Source organism: Acomys russatus, chromosome 1 (genome assembly GCF_903995435.1).
Source record: "Acomys russatus chromosome 1, mAcoRus1.1, whole genome shotgun sequence".
NCBI lineage: Eukaryota > Metazoa > Chordata > Mammalia > Rodentia > Muridae > Acomys > Acomys russatus.
Genome location: NC_067137.1, coordinates 107,223,210 through 107,242,683, shown reverse-complemented (window position 1 = coordinate 107,242,683; position 19,474 = coordinate 107,223,210). Strand labels below are relative to the sequence as shown.

At 40.5% G+C, this 19,474-nt stretch overlaps 1 protein-coding gene across 2 annotated transcripts in view; it reads right to left on the bottom strand.

Moving 5' to 3' along the window:
• The window catches only part of Spata7 (spermatogenesis associated 7), a 39,409-nt gene extending 25,281 nt beyond the window's left edge, over window positions 1–14,128 (bottom strand). The window contains exons 1-4 of one of the 2 annotated variants that reach the window (XM_051150261.1): window positions 13,934–14,128; window positions 11,031–11,105; window positions 8,233–8,328; window positions 4,369–4,416 (exon numbers count right to left, since the gene is read on the bottom strand). In XM_051150261.1, coding sequence (XP_051006218.1) covers window positions 4,369–4,416; window positions 8,233–8,328; window positions 11,031–11,105; window positions 13,934–13,952 — 238 coding nt within the window. In that variant the 5' untranslated portion in view covers window positions 13,953–14,128. The remainder of the gene's footprint in view (window positions 1–4,368; window positions 4,417–8,232; window positions 8,329–11,030; window positions 11,106–13,933) is intronic. The other variant, XM_051150266.1, reaches the window with a different exon arrangement.
• Window positions 14,129–19,474: the final 5,346 nt, after the last annotated feature.

Below are 19,474 nucleotides of genomic sequence, written 5' to 3'. Positions count from 1 at the left end.
TGGCTGAAACATAGTCTGTTATCTCACATACACGCGCACATATCTCATTATTCATTTGTCTACTGGGGGACTTTAGATTGTCTTTTATCTTCGTTATTGTCACAGAATATAAGGGTGTGCACGTCTGACAGGCTGGTTTCATTCCCTTTGCATATACAGCCAGAAGTGGGATTGCTGAAACATAAAGCAGTTCCATTACTAAATTTTTAAGAACTTATATATCAACTTTTTAAATGCTACTACCCCAATTTACATTTGCATTAATAATTGTACAGATTCCCCTTTCTTCCATGTCTTTGCCAATACTTGTTATAATTTTTTCTTTCCGTGTGTGTGTTTGTGTGTTGCTATGTGCGCGGGTGCATGTGTGTGGGTGCACGAGGACAATAGTGGGAGTCCATTCTCTCCTCCCAACTTTTTTTTTTTAAAGATTTATTTATTACATATATTGTGTTCTGTCTGCACACGTGCCTGCATGCTAGAAGAGAGCACCAGATATCATTCTAGATGGTTGTGAGCCACCATGTGGTTGTTGAGAATTGAATTCAGGACCTCTGGAAGAGCAGACAGTGCCCTTAACCTCTGAGCCATCTCTCCAGCCCCTCTCCTCCCAACTTTATGAGGGTTCCAGGGATTGAATGAACTCAGGCTTACCAGGCTAGCAAGGAAAAGATTATACATAATCCATCTCCCCAGCCCCCTGAATTAATATATTCTAATAGTTTTAAAAATGTTTATTTATTTTTTATGCACATTGGTGTTTTGCCTGCATGTATGTCTGTATTAGGGTATCAATTCTTCAAAACTGGATTTGTAGACAGTGGTAAGCTGCCATGTAGGTGCTGGGAATTGAACCCAGGTCCTCTGGAAGGGCAGCAAAGTGGTCTCAACCTATGAGCCACTTCTCTAACCCTCTAATAGTTTTTTTTTTTTTTTTTAATGGTTGAGTCTTTAGGGGTTTCCTTAATGTCTTGTTCTGTGTAACTGCTCTGTCTAAGCCTTTCAATACTATGCGAGAAGAATTTATATCCTTGATGTATGTCATATCTTAGAAGTTATGTTGTCATTATGGGATTTTCATATATAACTTTTATTGTGTTGAGGTTAATGTCTTTATTAAGAGAGCGTGCTAATATTTTGTCAATTTGATACAAGCTAGAATCATTAGGAAAGAGGGAACCTCAACTGAGAAAATATCCCCACCAGCTTGGTGTGTGGACAAACATATGGGACATTGTTTTGCTGAATGTATGAGGGGCCAAATTACTATGGATGGTGCCACCTTTAGGCATGTGGTCTTGAGTTGTAGAAGAAAGCATTTGACCAGGCCACGAGGACCAAGAAAATAAGCAGCATTCCTCCATAGCTTTTGCTTTAGTTCCTGACTCCAGGTTCCTGCCCAAGTTCCTGTCCTAACCTCCCTCAGTGATGGAGTGAGACCCGAAAGTTGTAAGTGGATATAAACCCTTTCATCCTCAACTTGCTTTTGGTCATGGTGTTTTCTCTCAACAGTAAAATGCAAACTAAGACAGAGGGGTTTTAAAAATCATCTAGAGCTATTCATGTGGTTCTTCTCTTTTGCTCTGTTGATGTGGTCCAACACACTGACTGATGATGTACATTAAACCATCTTTGCATTCAAGGAATATATCCCATTAGGTCATAGTGCAAGTTTCTTTTAAAATACTACTGAACTCAGTTTGCAAGTGTTTTGATGAAGATTTTTGCATTTATATTCACCACAAACATGACCTGTAGTTTTCATGTATTGTTTTGTCTACATTCGGTATTGGTTGTGGTACTGGTCTCAAAAAGTAAGTTTGGAACTGCTCCCACTTGTTCTGGAAGTTCTAGGACTCACTGGTTTTCAACCTTCTCTGGGTATCTGGTAGTTTGCATAGGGCTCCTTTGGTCCTGGATCTTCTTTACTGAGGGTTTTTGAAACTTATTGATTTGATGTCCTTATGGTCTATTCAGCTTTTCTACTCTTGGTTCAGTTTTGCTAGGCTGTATGCTTCTGGGATTTTATGCATTTCTCAAGGTAATCCAATTTGTTGGTGCATAACTGTTCACAGTAATCAATGATCCTTTTTATTTCTGAGGTATCTGTTGGAATGAGTCTTCTTTTATTTCTGATTTTCAGTCTTCATTTTTTTCTTTCTTTCAGTCTAGTTAAGAGTCTGTCAATTTTCAGGAAACCAATTTCTTGAATTTTGTTTTGTTTTTTGTTTGTTTGTTTTGTTTTTTTCAAGTCAGGGTTTCCCTGTGTAGCCCTGGCTGTCCTAGACTCACTTTGAAGACAGGGTGTCCTGAACTTGTTTTTTGTTTTGTTTTAACAACCTGATGGTTTTCTGTATCTGTTTTCTAAATGTTATTATTTCCTTCTTTCCACTAACTGGGGGCTACGTTTCTTTGCTAGTTTTCTTTTTCCTTTTTGTGCTATGCCGACACGACAATCAGGCAACTGCTGATCCAATGAGCTACAGCCTCAGCCTTTTTTCAGTTTCCTAAGACTTACATTTAAGTTGTTTGAGATCCTTTTTCTTCTACCATGTTGGCATTTGTACCTTAGTACTGACAGTGCTGTGTCTTACAAGTTTTAGTACTTTTGTATTCATTTGAGTTGCTGCTGTTTGTAAGTTTTGGGGCTTTTGGTTTTTTTTTCATTGCAGATTATCTCACTGTGGAGCCCAAGCTGGTCCTGAACTGCCAAGCCTGCTATGTCACCTGCCAGGTGGACAGGAGTGGCACCACCATACTCCATAGAGAGCTCTATCTCAAACGTGGAATTGAGTTTTACTACTGTTTTTAATTTTTATTTTAATTAAATTGTGATTAAAAAGATACCTGGATTGATCTTTATTTTCTGAAATACATTAAGATTAATTTGTGACTTGATATGATAAACTTCAGGAACGTTCCAAGAGCGCTTAGGGAAAGTGTGCATCAAGCCACTGGGTGGAAAGTTTGGCTTGTTTATTGGGTTTACGTCAGTAACTGTGTTAATTTAACACGGCTGTTTCTTTATTGGTTTATTTGATCTTGCTATTACTGAAAGAGGAATATCTTTACTATCCCTGTGTTGCTATCCATTTCGAGATTTAGAATTTTCTGTCAATATTTACTTTATATATTTCAGGAGTTTTGATACTGGGTGGTTTTATAATTGGTAGACTTTCCTACTGTACCTTTTAATGACCATCTTTTTCTCTATAAAAAGTTCTGGCTGAAAATATTTTTGGTAACACATACACACAGAGCACACACACACACACACACACACACACACACACACACAGAGAGAGAGAGAGAGAGAGAGAGAGAGAGAGAGAGAGAGAGAGAGAGAGAGGGGGGGGGGGTTTCTCTATGTGTAGCTCTGGTTGTCCTGAAAGTCACAGAGATCCACTTGCCTCTGCCTCTCAAGTGCTGGGATTAAAGGCATGCACCACCACTGCCCAGCTTAAAACATAAGTTGGGATTTATTACCATTTTGTTATTGTTTCCTAATTCTTAGCAAATGTTTTGTTTCTTCTACTATTTGGTGACTTTTTTGAAAATTTATTTTTGTAAACCAGGAGAACATGGGCATTTTTAAATCCACAAACAAAACCAACCAACCAACCAACCAACCCAGAAACCACCAAGTGCTATATCTGCAGAAAGTAAAAGCCTTGCATGTGGCTGGGAGTGTAAATTATGCAGAACACAGCATGCCAGTCCCCAGCAAAGCACGAAGAGAACTAGCAGGTGATGCAGCACTTCACTTGTGGTGTGCACTCAGAATCCCTGTACACCCATGACGCCACTCACAGCAGGGGAAGGCAGACAGAAGCTGCTAGTGAGGGACGAACACAATGAGGCGCATATGAGCAGCGACATTTGAGTCAGCCTGAGAGAAGAATTTGGGCTGGTGGGATGGCTCATGCTACAATGCCTGGTGACCTGAGTTCAGGCCCTAGAATACGATTAAAGTTGGAAGGTGAGAACTAACTCCATGAAGTTGTCCTTTGACCTCTGTATGCATGCCATGGATCACATGCTAACACGTACATCATACAAACACACACAATAATAAACTTTCTATAAAAGATTCTTATATATCACAACATAACCAAGTCTTAAGAACATTATGTCAAGTAAAATATGTTGGTCACAGAGAAGAAGCACTGTAGGCTTGCACTTACTCAAGGAACTTAGAATTAGAAAGCTCATGGGAACTCAGGAGGGTAGCTGGGTGACAGTGATGACGCTCCTAAACACACATGTACTTAATGCCACCAAAATGAATACTTAGAAATAGAATGTTAAATCTCAAGCTATGTGTTCCATCATCTGTTAAAAGGGGTATTATGTTTAAGAATTACTTACATTTGATGCTAGTACTCACACTTGCTGGAACTGAGCAGTCCACTGCGGCTGAAAGAGAAAAAAAATATTAATATTTTTGATATTTATAAATGAGAAATATTAAATGTATAAATCAGAAAAAGCTCTGTAGATTTGACGTTCTTTGATTTAGTATTGTATTTCTAGAGGTAAAAGGTAAGATAACAGATAAAAATATTAGGTAGGTAGGTCCTTGGCACATATACACAGTTGTGCAGCTTGGTCTTCATGCGAGACTCCTAACAGCAGCAGCAGGGGCTGTGTCTGACTCTGTTGCCTGCCTTTGGATCCCTTTCTCCTAACTGGCCTGCCTTGTCTAGCCACATTAGGAGAAGAGGAGCCTGGTCCTACTGCAGCTTGATATGCTAAGGCAGGCTGATATCCATGGGACATCTCCCCTTTTCTGAAGAGAAAGGGAGGAGGGGGAAGCAGAAAGGAGAGGAGTAAATACACAAATTAATGAATAAAAAAATACTAGGTAGGATTAACAGCTCATTAGATAATGTGGAAGAAAATACTGGTGAACTTGAAAACATAGCAGTATAACCACTGAAAAAATATAAGGAAGATGCCTAATGACATGCCTTTATCATGGCACATCAACACACTTGAGCAGAGTCTTAAAGCAAACTGGAAAGAAAAGAGCAAAGTGGAACATTTACACTGCCTCTTTCAACCCTTACTACATTGCTAAAGAAACAAAGCAGGTTGGAGAGGACAGAAAGGGAGATAAGCAGATCAAAAATTAAGTTTCATATGGTCAATGATGCTAAGGTCATTCAATTGGAAAGGATAATTCCCTCAATAATTGATACCAGCAATTTTATTTATGGGTAGGCAAAAACCAGTAACAATTTTTTTCATATTATACATCGAAACTCAAATGGGCTACAAACTTAAATGGAAAGGCTAAAAGCAGAACGCTTCTAGAAGAAAATAAATTTAGAAAACCCTTAGATTACAAAATGATTTTTTAGAGCTGGGTATGGTGGCGCATGCCTTAATCCCAGCACTTGGGAGGCAGAGGCAGACGGATTGCTGTAAGTTCGAGGCCAGCCTGGTCTACAAAGTGAGTCCAGGGCAGCTAAGGCTACAAAGAGGAACCGTGTCTCGAAAAACCAAAAACGAAAACAAACAAACAAAACAATGAAAATGATTTTCAAAATACATTTTTAAAAATACACATTCCAAAATATTTGAAAATTAAGCTTGATTTTACATGATTTTAATGCTGTAACATACTATTTTCCTCAACTATTTAAAACATAACCTAAACCTTTTTGTTGTTGTTGTTTGTTTGTTTGTTTTTTGGAGGCAAGGTTTCTCTGTGTAGCCTTGGCTGTCCTAGACTTACTTTGTAGACCAGGCTGGCCTCGAACTCACAGCAATCCACCTGCCTCTGCCTCCCGAGAACCTAAACATTTTAAACTTCAGCTCTTGAAGCTATAAAGTGAGATGCCACGCCACAAACAAGTAAGTGAACATTAGGTAAGATTAGTTTAAAAATTAGTAAAATTAAAATTTATAGCTAAACTTGCAAATATTCAGAGAAGAGACACAACACTGGCAACAGCAAGTGTTGGTGACTATGTAGTGGCACAAGAAACACAAACTAGCAGTCACTCTCTCTGGAAAGCGTATAATCACAAAGTATGTACAGACAAGCATACTAACAGTTCTACTCCTAGCAAAATAAACTTATCCGTGTGAAATAGAAACACATGTTCACAACTGTATATGGACACTTAGAGTAACCTAATTCCCAATAGCTCACATTGACTGAGTCAAAACAACCCAAATATTCACCAATTTACGAATCAACCATTACAACAGATTCATTAAATGGAACACATTTTGTTGTTGTTATTTTAAAACATGGTCTCTCTACATAGCTCTGACTATTTTGGAACTACAATGCAGACCAGGCTGGCCTAGAACTCAGAGAGGTGCATCGCTCTGCCTCCTGAGTGTTGGGATTAAAGGTGTGCACCACCATTTAGAATACTATTTATGAACAAAAGTAAATACATTTATGGGCTGGGGAGATGGCTCAGTCAGTAAAGTTGTGTAGTACAGGACCTGAGTTCTAGCCCCAGGATCCATGTAAAAAAGCCAGGTGTAGTAGTGTGCACTAAGAACCCTGTGGTGGGGAAGCAGGTGGATCCTTGGGGCTTGCTGGCTAGCCATCCTACCCTAATGGGTGGGCTTCAAGCCAGAGAAAGACTTTGTCTCAAAAATAAGAAAGAATGACATCTTAGGATGTCCTTGGGCCTACACACACACACACACACACACACACACACACACACACACACCAAAACTAGGAAAGAAATATTGATTAAACACAACATGGATGCCTCAAAGCACTGTGGACACTGAAAGCCAGACCAAATGTATAGAAACATATTACTCAATAAACATGAAATTCTAGAAAAGACAAAACTGTAGGAACTTTAGGGATTAGAGGGGAAAGAACTGACTGCAAAGATTAGAAGGGGAGCCTTTTTGGGACAGTGCCCCATACTGGGGTCAGCAGAGTGTTCCTGTAGGGGCAGAGCGTCAACACTCCGGCTTTGAGCAACTAGTTGGCTATGCATTTCAGAGCAAAGACTTCCATAGCTGGCATCAACATAAACATGATTGTGTTTATGGACATTAAATTCAAATCTCACATTATTTTCAAGTGTTTACAAAGTACCATCCTATCCTATCATCTGTCTGTCTGCCTGTCTATCTATCTTAGTAGCAACTTAAAATATACACAGCATTTTCTGCTCATGAACATGCAAGTGGCAGGGAGACTGACATACATGCTGTAATTACATGATCTCTGGTTTACTGTGAATACAGCAGTGGTTATAGAGATATATACATTTTCAAAATATTTCCCTGTGTACTTATAAGTAATGCATTTATTCTAGAAAAGTTATTTATTAATAAGATGAACAGTAAAAGAAAAATAGCAGCCAGTATCTTCTCTGTATAACTTAAGTAAAAAGGCAGCTCATAAAGTTATATTAAGACCAGTATCTAGCTGGGCACGGTAGCACAACACATGTAGTTTCTTGGGATCCCATGGCAAAAAGATATTGATATCAAACCAGCCTGGGCTTTATGTTGAGATCCTATTTTTTTTTAATGTAAAAAAAGAGAGGACCTAGGAATTTAACGCAGCCACCAGTGTGTTTATTATAAATGCACAAGGACCCCTGGACCTTTGGGTCCAGTACTCACTAAAAGCAGGCATGACAGCATATGCTCGTACTCCCAGCCCTGGGAGACTGAGAAAGGAGGATCTCTGGGGGTTGCTGGCTAGCTAGTCTAGTCTTAAAATACCAAGTCCAAGGGCTCAGTGAGAGGGCCTTTCTTGATACAAGGGATGAGATAACAATTGAGATGTAATATAAATAAATTAATAAAATATATTTAAAAAAACCAAAGTGGATGGCTCTTGACAAATGACACCCAACGTTGACCTGACTTCTATATGGACATGCACATACATACATACACACTGGCTTACACAGACACACACACACACACACACACACACACACACACACACACGCGCGCGCCCCAGTACACACATACATTTTTAAACAGAAATAGAAAATGAGCACTATCTAACAACCAAATATTAGAATACATTAATGAGCTGTCTAGACATTATATGGTGTAAATATTGTTAACATAATATCTGCCTTTGATATAACCAATAGTTGGCATCTCACTTTAAGACACAGTCCTTTTTGAAACAATGTATTAACTTTTGCCTCAGTGTTCTCATAATGAGAAGTAAATCTGGGTTTAAACTGGCACAGAGAATTCACATTTGTATGTTTTTACCTTTGGCTGAAAGGATTTTATTATAGTGAACAGCCATGTGGTTCTTGACCAGCTGGAGAGTGGTTAGTCTGAGAGAAGAGGAGTCAGTGCAAAAAGCTAAAAATTAAAACATAGTCAGTCATTACGGGTTTAAAGTTAATATAAACATCACAAGACACACAGCCATTGAAGTCATTCTTAGCCATGCTCTGGAGTTCGCTGGAAGAGGCTGAGTCCACTTTCATGGCGGTATGTCCAGCCTTCATCTTGCCCTGGTAATACTGATTAGCAGCTCATAAGTTGGGTTCAAACCTCTTCAAGAGTTAAATTTACAGGCTTGAGAGCTTGGGAAAGAGATTCTAAAATATCTCTAATAAAATAATCTAGAATATAATCTATTAGTAGATTAATAATGTTAATCACTATTAATTAATTATTACTATCTATTTTTTTATCTTTTTATCTCATAACTGAAACTTATCAGTCACTTGCTTGCTTGGTTGTGAACAAACCATCAACTCTGGGAAATCAAGCAAGTCCCAAAGCACAAGACTATGACAAAGACTCTGCTCTGAGAGGCAAGCCTATGACTTCACATGGACTCAGGTCCACAGACTGCTCTAAGTATAGGAGCATAAAATGTATGCTGGTCAGCCTTCCCACTTCATTTAAACTGCCTAAAGGGGATCTTAGAAGCATTAAGCACCAAGATGCAAGTATAAAGGACTATAGAGGCATATTCTCAAACATCAAAAACACTTTTTTGCATGTGTATATGTATGGAGAATATGCATGCGTACTCATGTCCACGTGTGTGGGTACATGTTTTGTGTGCAAGAGTGTTTGTGTATGTGTATGGGTGTCAGGAATCTTTCTGGATTACTCTCCATCTTATTCATTGAGGTAGGATCCTTCCTTTGAAGCCAGGCCAGCTGATGAGGCTGGTCTAGCTAGCCAGCTTACTCTGGGCATCCCATTTCCTGAGGCAGGTGGGCTGGCATGCTGTGTTGGGGATCCAACTCTCAAATTATCTACTTATCCACTGAGCTATTGTCTCAGGCCCTGAAAAGATTTTGAGAAGTCATAGGAGCATTTACTTAAAAGATTCACCAGGGAAATAGAATACAGAGGCCAGGTGTGGTGGCGCACGCCTTTAATCGCAGCACTTGAGAGGCAGAGACAGGTGGAGCGCTGTAAGTTGGAGGCCAGCCTGGTCTACAAAGCAAGTCCAGGACAGCCAAGATAACATAGAGAGACCCTGTCATGAAAAACTTAAAAAAAAAAAAAGAAGAAGAAGAAGAAGAAGAAGAAGAAGAAGAAGAAATAGAATATAGAGCTTGAAAAACAAGTGACTCTTCCACATTGGAACTATCCTTTAGTACTTCACAATCAATCCATTCAGGGGAAGTCTGCATGATATGAGCATGTTACTACGGAAGACACTGCTGGTGGGCACTTGGCATGCACTGTTATACTCTACCAGTAAAACTTTTTCTAGCCATTATTATCACACTTAATAGAAGTGGAAACTGAAGCACAGAGAGCTATGAACTTCATTGGTATCATCTTATGGACAAAAGAGGCAGCGCTGAGATAAAAGCCAGTGCAGCTGCATACTAACAACTGCTCTGCTTGCACTAGCTCTGCCGTGTGTGGTGTGTGGTGTGTGTGTGTGTGTGTGTGTGTGTGTGTGTGGTGTGTGTGTGTGTGGTGTGTGTGTGGTGTGTGTGTGTGTGTGTGTGTGTGTGTGTGTGTGTGTGTGTGGTGTGTGTGGTGTGTGTGTGTGTTCCTGAAGATTGAATCCAGGGTCTCATGCATGCTTTGCAAACACTCTGCCACTGAGCTACATCCCCATCACTCTTACTTTAGTTCCCAGACTGGCCTTGACCTCATTCTGTAGTTCAAGCAGGCCAGAAACTTGTTATCCTCCTGCCTCAGCCTCCAGATACAGGTGTTACAGGTTTGTATCACCAGACATTGCTTTAAAGTTTGTTTGTTTGTTTTTTAAATTATCATCAGTTTTCCTAGTTGTTTCTATGTATATACTCTGGTACAAAGAAATAAAATAAAATAATTGAAATAAAATGAAATAATTGAATTCTCTAAATGTTCATAGTTAGAGAGGAGAGGACAGTATAAAAGATTTTTCATGGAAATAAGAATAGGCTTAAATCATATTTTTTTCTAAAACCCATGCCAAAAATTTTAAGTTATAATTACCAAAATAATTTTAGAGCTAACATTAAAATTCCACTTTGAGCTGGGCTTAGTGGCGCACACCTTTAATCCCAGAACACAGGAGGCAGAGGTAGGTGGACCTCTGTGAGTTTAAGGCCAGCCTGGTCTACAAAGTGAGTCCAGGACAGCCAAGGCTACACAGGGAAACCGTTAAAAAAAAAAAAAAAAAAATCACTTTGAAGACTTTAAAATATAAAGGTATCACGGAGCAGAGAGATTTAGAAATTCATAAACATTAGCTGGAAATGCATCCAAGTTTTCTCTACACAGCTTTTCTTTAGAGCTTATATCTTCATCACCTGATAGTCATCACCTTACGGCAGGCATACCTTAAACTAAACCTTGCGCCAGTGAAAGTGGCCTCTGGCTGCAGCAGAGTAGGGAAGCAGGAGGTAGCTGGGTTCACATGCAGGCCACAATAACAGTTTGAAATTATGACCCCTAAATGTAGCTAAAGAATCTCTGTAACGTTTAATTCTAATTACTAATGTGAGGTACAAATGTTCATTAAGAGAACTGTTTCCCAGCACAGAGAACAGTGAGACTTTTAGCCAAGCTACAGTTTTAAGTAGTTTACTTACCGTTGCTCTTGGTGCTCAAGTGTCCTGTAAATAGGCATGGTGGACTGTATCTGGGGAGGACAGAGGTTGCTCTGACTTCCAACAACAATAAAAACCATGAATTAGGACACGTGAAACACAATTTTCACACAAAAAATACAGAATATTTTAAAAATAACATTTGTTTTTAAACAAAATTGTTGAAACTTCTATTTCAGCTAGGCACGTGCTGCATGCCTTTACTCCCAACAGTGGGGAGGAGGCAGAGGCAAGCAGATCTCTCTGAATTTCAGGCCAGCCTGGTCTATATAGAAAGCTCAAATCCAGCAAGGGCTAAATAATGAGACCCTGTCTTTAAAAAACCACCACCACAATAGCAACAAAACAACAACTACAACTCATTCAATTATGTGACCACCAGCAATAATATATCAAATGGCAAAGGTCCTATGACCATAAACTGAGCATTTTCTTTCTTAGAAAATAAGACAGGACTAGAGAGATGGCATTCTTGATAAAGAGGCTGTCACCTAAGTTCCAAAGACCTGATTTTGGAATCCATGTAAAAGCCAGGCATGGCAGTACCTGCTTACAACCCCAGCTTCTCAGGGGACAGGGATCCCTGACACTCTCTGACAGACTACCGTAGCTGAACCAATGAGCTGCCAAAATTCATTAACTGACAGCTTTACTTGTCAATGCGACACAACCTGGAATTACCTGTGCAAGCGTCTCAGTGAGGGAGGCCTAGAGCACACCTAGTGCTTCAGGCTCCTCCTGTTGTGGCTGCCATGCAGCGATGGACAGTAGGTACCAGGATGTTTTATCACAGCAACAGAAGTAAAACAAACAGATAATCACCCACTTCACAAGAACTAAGGCTTGGGGAAGTAAAGGAGCCGGCAGAGCAATGCATCATTACTTAATACCGGAGACTAGAAACAAGACCTGTTGCTTTTCAAGGTGGTGGCTCTCTGCTACATCACCTCCCTGAAGGTTGACACTACAGAACACTGTGCTTACTGTAAGTGAGGAACTCTCTCCTTGGGTATCTTTAGTATTTTATGTTCTGAAACAGCTGAAGGAACTAATGAAACCTAGGACATTTACTTTAAACTGAAACTAAAGCATTTAAGGCATGGTGGCACACGCCTTTAATCCCAGCACTTGGGAGGCAGAGGCAGATAGATCTTTTTGAGTTTGAGGCCAGCCTGGTCTACAAGTGAGTCTAGGACACCCAAGGCTACACAGGGAAACCTTGTCTTGAGAAAAACCAAAAAAACATTTTTTTAAATGGTTACTAACAAATAATTTATGACCAATTACAATTATAGTACTTATAATTTATAATATATGAAAACTAGATCAGATAATTGTTGAATATAACATTTACTCAACAAGTTCAAAACTAGGAGCAATGATATTACTATATACTATGGGCTAAAAGCAAAGCCACTTGGGTAAGCTATAAAGTATAAGCCCTTTTACATCTGTCACCTCATTTAAAAATAAATACTAAAGACTTACTAAGTCTATTACGATACGAATGCCCCTGTCCTACTATGTAAGTAAAGCAATTAACTCAAGGGTTTATCTTTTTTTTTTCTTTATCTTACAATATGAACAATACCTATTTAACAAGATTTGTGTGTGAACACTAAACAAGTGTTTGGTATTCTGAAGTGTTTGATGTCTGAATATCCTGTCTATTGACCTTCTACACTAAGCATAACACTAATGTTGATCGATTATTATAAAATACAGGTGCACACAAACTAAAAGCAAGATTTAATTCAAGGAATCATTAGATCAATTCAAAGGCACCCTTTAAAGAGACAACAGTGTGTGTGTGTGTGTGTGTGTGTGTGTGTGTGTGTGTGTTGCTTATTTGGTTTTCTTTTTCTTTTTCTTTACTGTGGGCTCTGCTTCTCAGAATTTCAGGCTTTGAATTGAAGCCTTCTTTCCTCACTCTTCCCAGCTTCCAAGAGACATCTTCTGGGACATCTCTGAATCTGCCTTGGCAAAGCCAAGCTCCATAACAAATCTTATATGTCTTTATATCTAAATGTCTTAATATCACTTATATCTGTATTTTTATTTGCACTGTATTTGTTCATTTTTGTTTCTTTGTTCATAGATTCTTAGAGCTAAAAAAAAAAAATCACACAATAAAATTGTGAATTTCTTTAGAGTGTTATCTCATAGACAGTTTAATAAGAATGACAGTTCTTTTTAAAAGAAATATAATTATGGTGTTTACTAGTACTTTTTAATGTATTGTTCATGCAAATCACCTTAGGATCTTACTAAAATCTTAGGCCGTGGATGTTCAACTTGGGTTGGGCTGATACGTGAAGATTTATGGGTAGAGGTCACCAACTACTTCACACTCGGCACTTGACTCAGTATCACTCAAGGCAAAAGGGTGTACACTGTGGTTATGGGTAGTCTTTTGCTATATTAAATAGCCAGTCAACCAACCAACCACATTGGAAGTTTATTACGAAATGTGGTATCCCAGCTCCCCACCTTGGAGCAACTGAATTATAACCAGCTCTGGGTGAGCCAGTTTTGGAGGGAGTAGCTGGGAGACTTCAGGTGCTTGCAATGCACCCAAGAGCTTGCTACATCGTTATCTGCACTTAATCCCCAGGGACTCCGTGGCATGAGTATTTTCCCCCTCCGTTCAAAATGAGGAAAACTGAGGGTAGTTTCTGCGAAAGCAGCCGGCCTGATCTAGGGCTCAGGTCAAACTTCAAAGACCTAGGTGATACAAGCCTGCAGGGTCCCGGGATCGGGGCGACAATTTCAAGGCCAGGCAGTAGCAAGCGGGGCCACCCCCAGGGCTCCGGGCCTGTCCAGCGCCTGCCGTTACAGATGACCGGGAAGGCCAGGGAGCGGCCTAGACACTAGCAGCCCCTTACCTCTCCGGCTGCCATCCATTCTTAGTTCTCCTGTAGCCTTCGCGCAGACACTGTGTCCCCCCTCGGTTCTTACCGGGGTCAAGCCAGCCCCCGCAGTGGAGGTTTGGAAAGACTAGCCCGCGGGGGCGGCAGCGAAGGCGGCCACAGAGACTGTCGCCAGGCTGGTTGCTAAGGGCCGGCTCCGCGGCTACAGATTATGACGTCACAACACAGGGACGTGTGCTCCTAGGCCCCGCCCCGCCCGCGCGGCTGGTACTCGGCTGCAGTGGCAGGTGCGGGGCACGGTCGGGGAAAGGGGCCAGTTTCGCGCTGTGGGAGCTTGCCAGTCAGGAAAGCGAATCACATCTGTTTCCGTCACCAGGCCACTTTTTACTTTGGTGTCGGGATTCGAACTCTGGTCCTCAAGCATGCAGAGCAAACACTCTTGACCAGGGAGTCATCTTTCAGCAGCCCACATCTTAGTTTGCAAGCTTTAGTTTGAATTTCTTTTCTGCCTACTGAATTCCTCACCTCTTGCCCTTGCTCTCCCTTTTACCTCAAAGCTACAGAGCCAGTTTCGTTTTGAAAGGAAGTAGGATGTGAGAAAAAAGTAATCTAGTCTGCGCCTTTCTGTAATTTGTGTATTTTTTTTGCAATAGCTAATTGTGAATCCTTGGAAGTAACATCAGATTTGGATAGGAGGAGAAAGGAAAGCATTCTGTCACGCTGGGTTTCTTAGCAACCCATTCTTGATCTTTGTGGGATCCTATAGCAGCATTCCTGGACTCTACCCACAACCAACAATGTCGTTAGATATTGCCAAGGGTTGCCTAGGGAGGCAACTGCATCCTGGCGGTTATCACAAAAAAGCATCCCAGATTCTGAGCCAGCGTTGCTGAACTCTGAGCTTCTACAGGTTATGGTTGGTTTTTAACGGCAACTTGCCCCAAGTTAGACTCTCCGGAATAGGGAGATTTTCATGATTGCCTTAAATGATTTGGAAGAGCCACTTGGATTGTGGTTGCTATCTTCTGGTAGCAGTCTAGATTAAAAGGTTGTGGCAGGAAAAGCTTGGCTTTTCCTCATGCTGCCCAGTTGATTTACCCTTTTGCTGCTGTGGTTGAATTCTCCTTCCACATCAGAACCAGCGTTTCCAGTTTTCCTCAGGCACTGAAGACCAACCTGCAGCCCTCCCGGAATCTTTCAGGTTTTTGACACCAGATCGAGACTACTGAGGCGCCATCCAGCCTTGTGGATGGAACAACTATGCCAGCCTCCTCATGAAAGATAGCCACTGTGGGGATAATCTGAGGACTGAAGCACTCAAGGACGGAAAAACTACATCTCAGTCTCTCAGCTGTAATTCAGCTGTTTTTGCTATGTTGATGTAAGCTGACTTAAAAAGTTCACACAAAACACACACACACACACACACACACACGCACACGCACACACACACACACACACACACACACACACACCCCAACTCATCCCATTGGTTCTCTTCCTCTGTAGAACCCTGTGGACAGTGCTATCCCTGGGCAGGTGGTTCTGGGCTGTATAGAAAAGCAAACTGAGCAAGCCTTGAAGAGCAAGCTGGCAGGTAGTGTTCTTCTATGGCCGACTTCTAGGTTCCTGCCTTGAATTCCTGTCCTGATTTCCCTTTATGATGGACTGTAAGTTGTAAGATGAAATAAACCGTTTTATCCTCAAATTGCTTTTGGCCATGGCATTTTATCATAGCAAGAGAAACCCAACTATGACAACTTACAAGTTTGATCATGAATTAAATTCTAAGCCTGACTGAGCCTCGGCTTCCTGTTTATGTAAATGAAAGGAATACAAGTGTTAAGATATGGGCAGTGGCTGACCCTCACCCCCAAATGTATGGTACAGGTGTCTCTTTTCTAAGACTCCTGTCTCAGAAGAGCCAGACATGAGGAGAGTTGGCATTAAGGAAAGCAAATCAGAAAGCCTATAATAATGAAAGGAAAAGAAAACACATCCCAGAATCCCAGTTATAACAAAGCCTGGAGCAGTGGTCTTCTAAGACATAGGGCGGAGAGAAAATTGGGCTTAAAATATGATGATCCTCTATCTCAAACAGCATTTAGGATGATAGAGAGTAAGGAGACTAAGAGCTACTGGAGCTGTGGCCCAGAGGTCAAGAACACCTTCTGCTCTTGTGGGGGGGGGACCCAAAGTACAACTCACAGCTACTACAACTGTCTGTAACTCCAGGTCCAGGGGACCTGACACCTTTGGCCTCTAATGGCACCACAAGTCTCCTTTGATATGAGGAGCTACCATCACTTTCTAGTAAACCAAATCATGGTGTTGCCTTCCTCAGTTTGCCTTTTAAATTTCAACTCCAGTCAAACTTAGCAAATGCTTACTGGGGAGCTATTGTGCACAATATTATAAGCGAGGTTGGTTTCTAAGCTGCTAATGGTGTCATAAATGCCCTTAGGGGTCTCAGAATTTTAAGTAACTGTGTAGGAATAAAAGTTTCTGCTTCCTGCATAATATCCAATTCTGTCTTTTAAAAAGATTTCAAGTGTGTGTGTGTGTGTGTGTGTGTGTGTGTGTGTATGTGTGTGTCCTCAGAGTCCAGATGAGGACTTGATTCTCCTTGAACTAGAGTTACAGGCAGTTGGGAGCCACCATGTGGTTGCTCGTTTGAAACTCAGGCCCTCTGCAAGAACAATGCATGAGCCAAATCTCCAGCCTGCTCTTCTCTTCTTTTAATGGTTTAATTAGATCTCTCTTATTGAATGATTTCTAAGCTTTTGGGATGGCGATATAAATAAAATAAATTATGTATAAACAGTCTGTACCATCTGACCTAATAAAACATAGTTTATGTTCATTATATTTTTAATGCTTTATTATTATACATTTAATTTCTATTTTGTAAATAGCCCTTCATTTCACAGTACAGAAGGATCCTAGAAATAATGCTTGGTTCTTTGGATATGCCTAGACGCATTAGTGAAAATTATCCAGTGAATGCAGAAAAAGACACAAGAGACAAAAGGTCTAGGTTTTACCTTTATTTATATTGGGTTATTATAAAACATTATTACAATACTTTATGTTTTAAATTATATTGTATTTATTTATGTGTGTATGTATATATGTATTATGCATGTGCACACATATGGTGTGTGCGTTGGAGTTAGGGGACCAGTTTTTATCATGTGTTGGGCATCCAGCTTGGTGGTAAGTGCTTTTGTTTGTTGAGGCATCTCTCCTGACCATGAATGTACCCTTTTTGCTGTTATTTAGCTTTAGCTTTAAAAAAATATGTAGGGTATTTTTCTTGTCTGTCTGTGCACCATGCTCATGCCTGGTGCCCATGGAAGCTAGAAGGCATCAGATCCCCTGGCCCTGGAGTTTTAGGCAGTGTGAGCTGCCTCGTGGGTGCTGGGACTTGAACCCAGGTTCTCTGTAACAGTAGCCAGTGCTCTTAGCCACTGAGCCATCTCTCCAGCCCCTCTACTAACATATCTTAATCCTGAAGTTCCTAAAGGACAAAAAGAAGGAAAATCGTGGAATAGTTTTGAATTATCCACCAGGGCCAAGTTAAAAAAAAAATAGGATTAAAAGATGTGTGAGCATTTTGTGTGACCTCAGTTCTATACAAAGTCCTTTATGTTTCAGTGACTGAAGAATTCTTGAGAATCTCAGCTACATTTATTTTTAGTCATTTTTCAATAAGTGTGAGTCATTGGAAAGCTAAATGGCACGATACAAGTTTAAAGTGTCCCAGTGTTGATCTGAAATGGATTCATTCTCTGCTTGTCACTAGAGGGGGCTTTAGGAAAGGTCTAAGCTCCATCCTTGTGAGAACAATCTGCTATATGCAGGCAATATTAAACTTCAGGTCTCTTACTGAGGGACTACCAGGTGCAAACACTGTAAGAAATGACTCTGGGCTTGGGTTGTTTCAGTTATAGTTAAAGGCAGAATAAGAACTTCCTTTCCAAGGGCAGGGAAAGCTTGTGCTATTATCTAAAAGGCCTCAGTAGATAAAAACAATCTCCATCACTGTCAACGTATAATTTGATTTTTCTTAATTTTATTGTCTAAAGCAAGAGAGAGTAGGAGCATCTATAACTCTTTGTGCAGTAATATGTGCCTAATGGGAATACAGGTATACAAAACAGTGTTAATAAGATCTACTGACCTCAATGGTCATTCTGAATTATCCTAAGCAATAGAACACGGATCCCTGACCATAAACAGACTCTTGTCCCTGATCATTCTCATGAACTATAAAAGCACATAGGGCTTTAAGTGTCTATGTGGTGTTAGATATTGAACATTATAGTTATGGTCTTTTCTGGACAAGCAAACACTCGACTGCTAAGATATACCCTGCCCTTGCTTTTTGTTTATTTGTTTGGAGACAAAGTTTCTCTAAACTGCTTCTAGCTCATGATGTTTTGGGCCCTTAGCAATTTTTAAAAACAATCCTTAGCTTCTGTGTGCTGGGATTAGAAGAATGAATGACCACACAGTGCAAAACCATAGTTGAAGTGGTTCTCAACCTGTGGGTTGGGACCCCTTTGGGAGAATCAAGCAACCCTTTCACAGGGGTTAAATGTCAGCTATCCTGCATATGTGATATTTATATTATGATTCATAACAGCAACAAAATTACAGTTATGAAGTAGTAACAAAATAATTTTATGGCTGGGGATCACAACATGAGGAACTATATTAAAGGGTAGCAATATTAGGAAGGTTGAGAACCACTGCCATATTGTTTTCGTTGCACTTTTTTCTCTGTATAACAGTCCTGGCTATCCTGGACTTGCTTTTGTAGACCAAGCTGGCCTTGAACTCACAGCAATCCGTCTGCCTCTGCCTCCCAAGTGCTGGGATTAAAGGCATGTGCCACCATGCCCGACTTTCATTGCACATTTTAAAAGGATGGAAATAAGCATATTAAAATGTGTAGGGATGGATGGGGAGAGGGCTCATAGCCATCTGTAACTCCAGTTCCAGGGGATCTAACGTCACCCTTTTCTGGCCTCTGAGGCCCCTGCACATATGTGGTGCACCATGTCTGGAACTGGAGTTACAGATGGCTATGAGCCACCGTATAGGTGCTGAGAATCAAACTCAGGTCCTCTGAGAGCGTAACTGATACTCCTAACTGCTGAGCCCTCTCTGCATCCATCCTTACACATTTTAATATTCTTATTTCCACAATTCATTTTTTATTTTTCCTGTGCTTAAAAGGAACACGAAATTGTATCTAAGTAGGCAGCTTGGTTGGCTTCTTGTTACCAATGAAAGATCCGTGCCCATTATGACCTTTGGCCAAGGCTGCCAGGATTTCAGACATCAAGCCCACTGATAATTGTCAGTCTTTGTTTCTTCCCAGCTGTGTTCCTCAAAGCTTTTCATCCAATTAAGAGAGCAAGTCTCTGTGAAGAGAACTCACTCATTTGTTGGTTACTAGGTAACCTGCCCTTAAAGCTTAAGAGCATCTTATATATTATTCCCCCTGCCAATCAATTGTCACAGTGAGTTAGAAGGATGATGGACCCA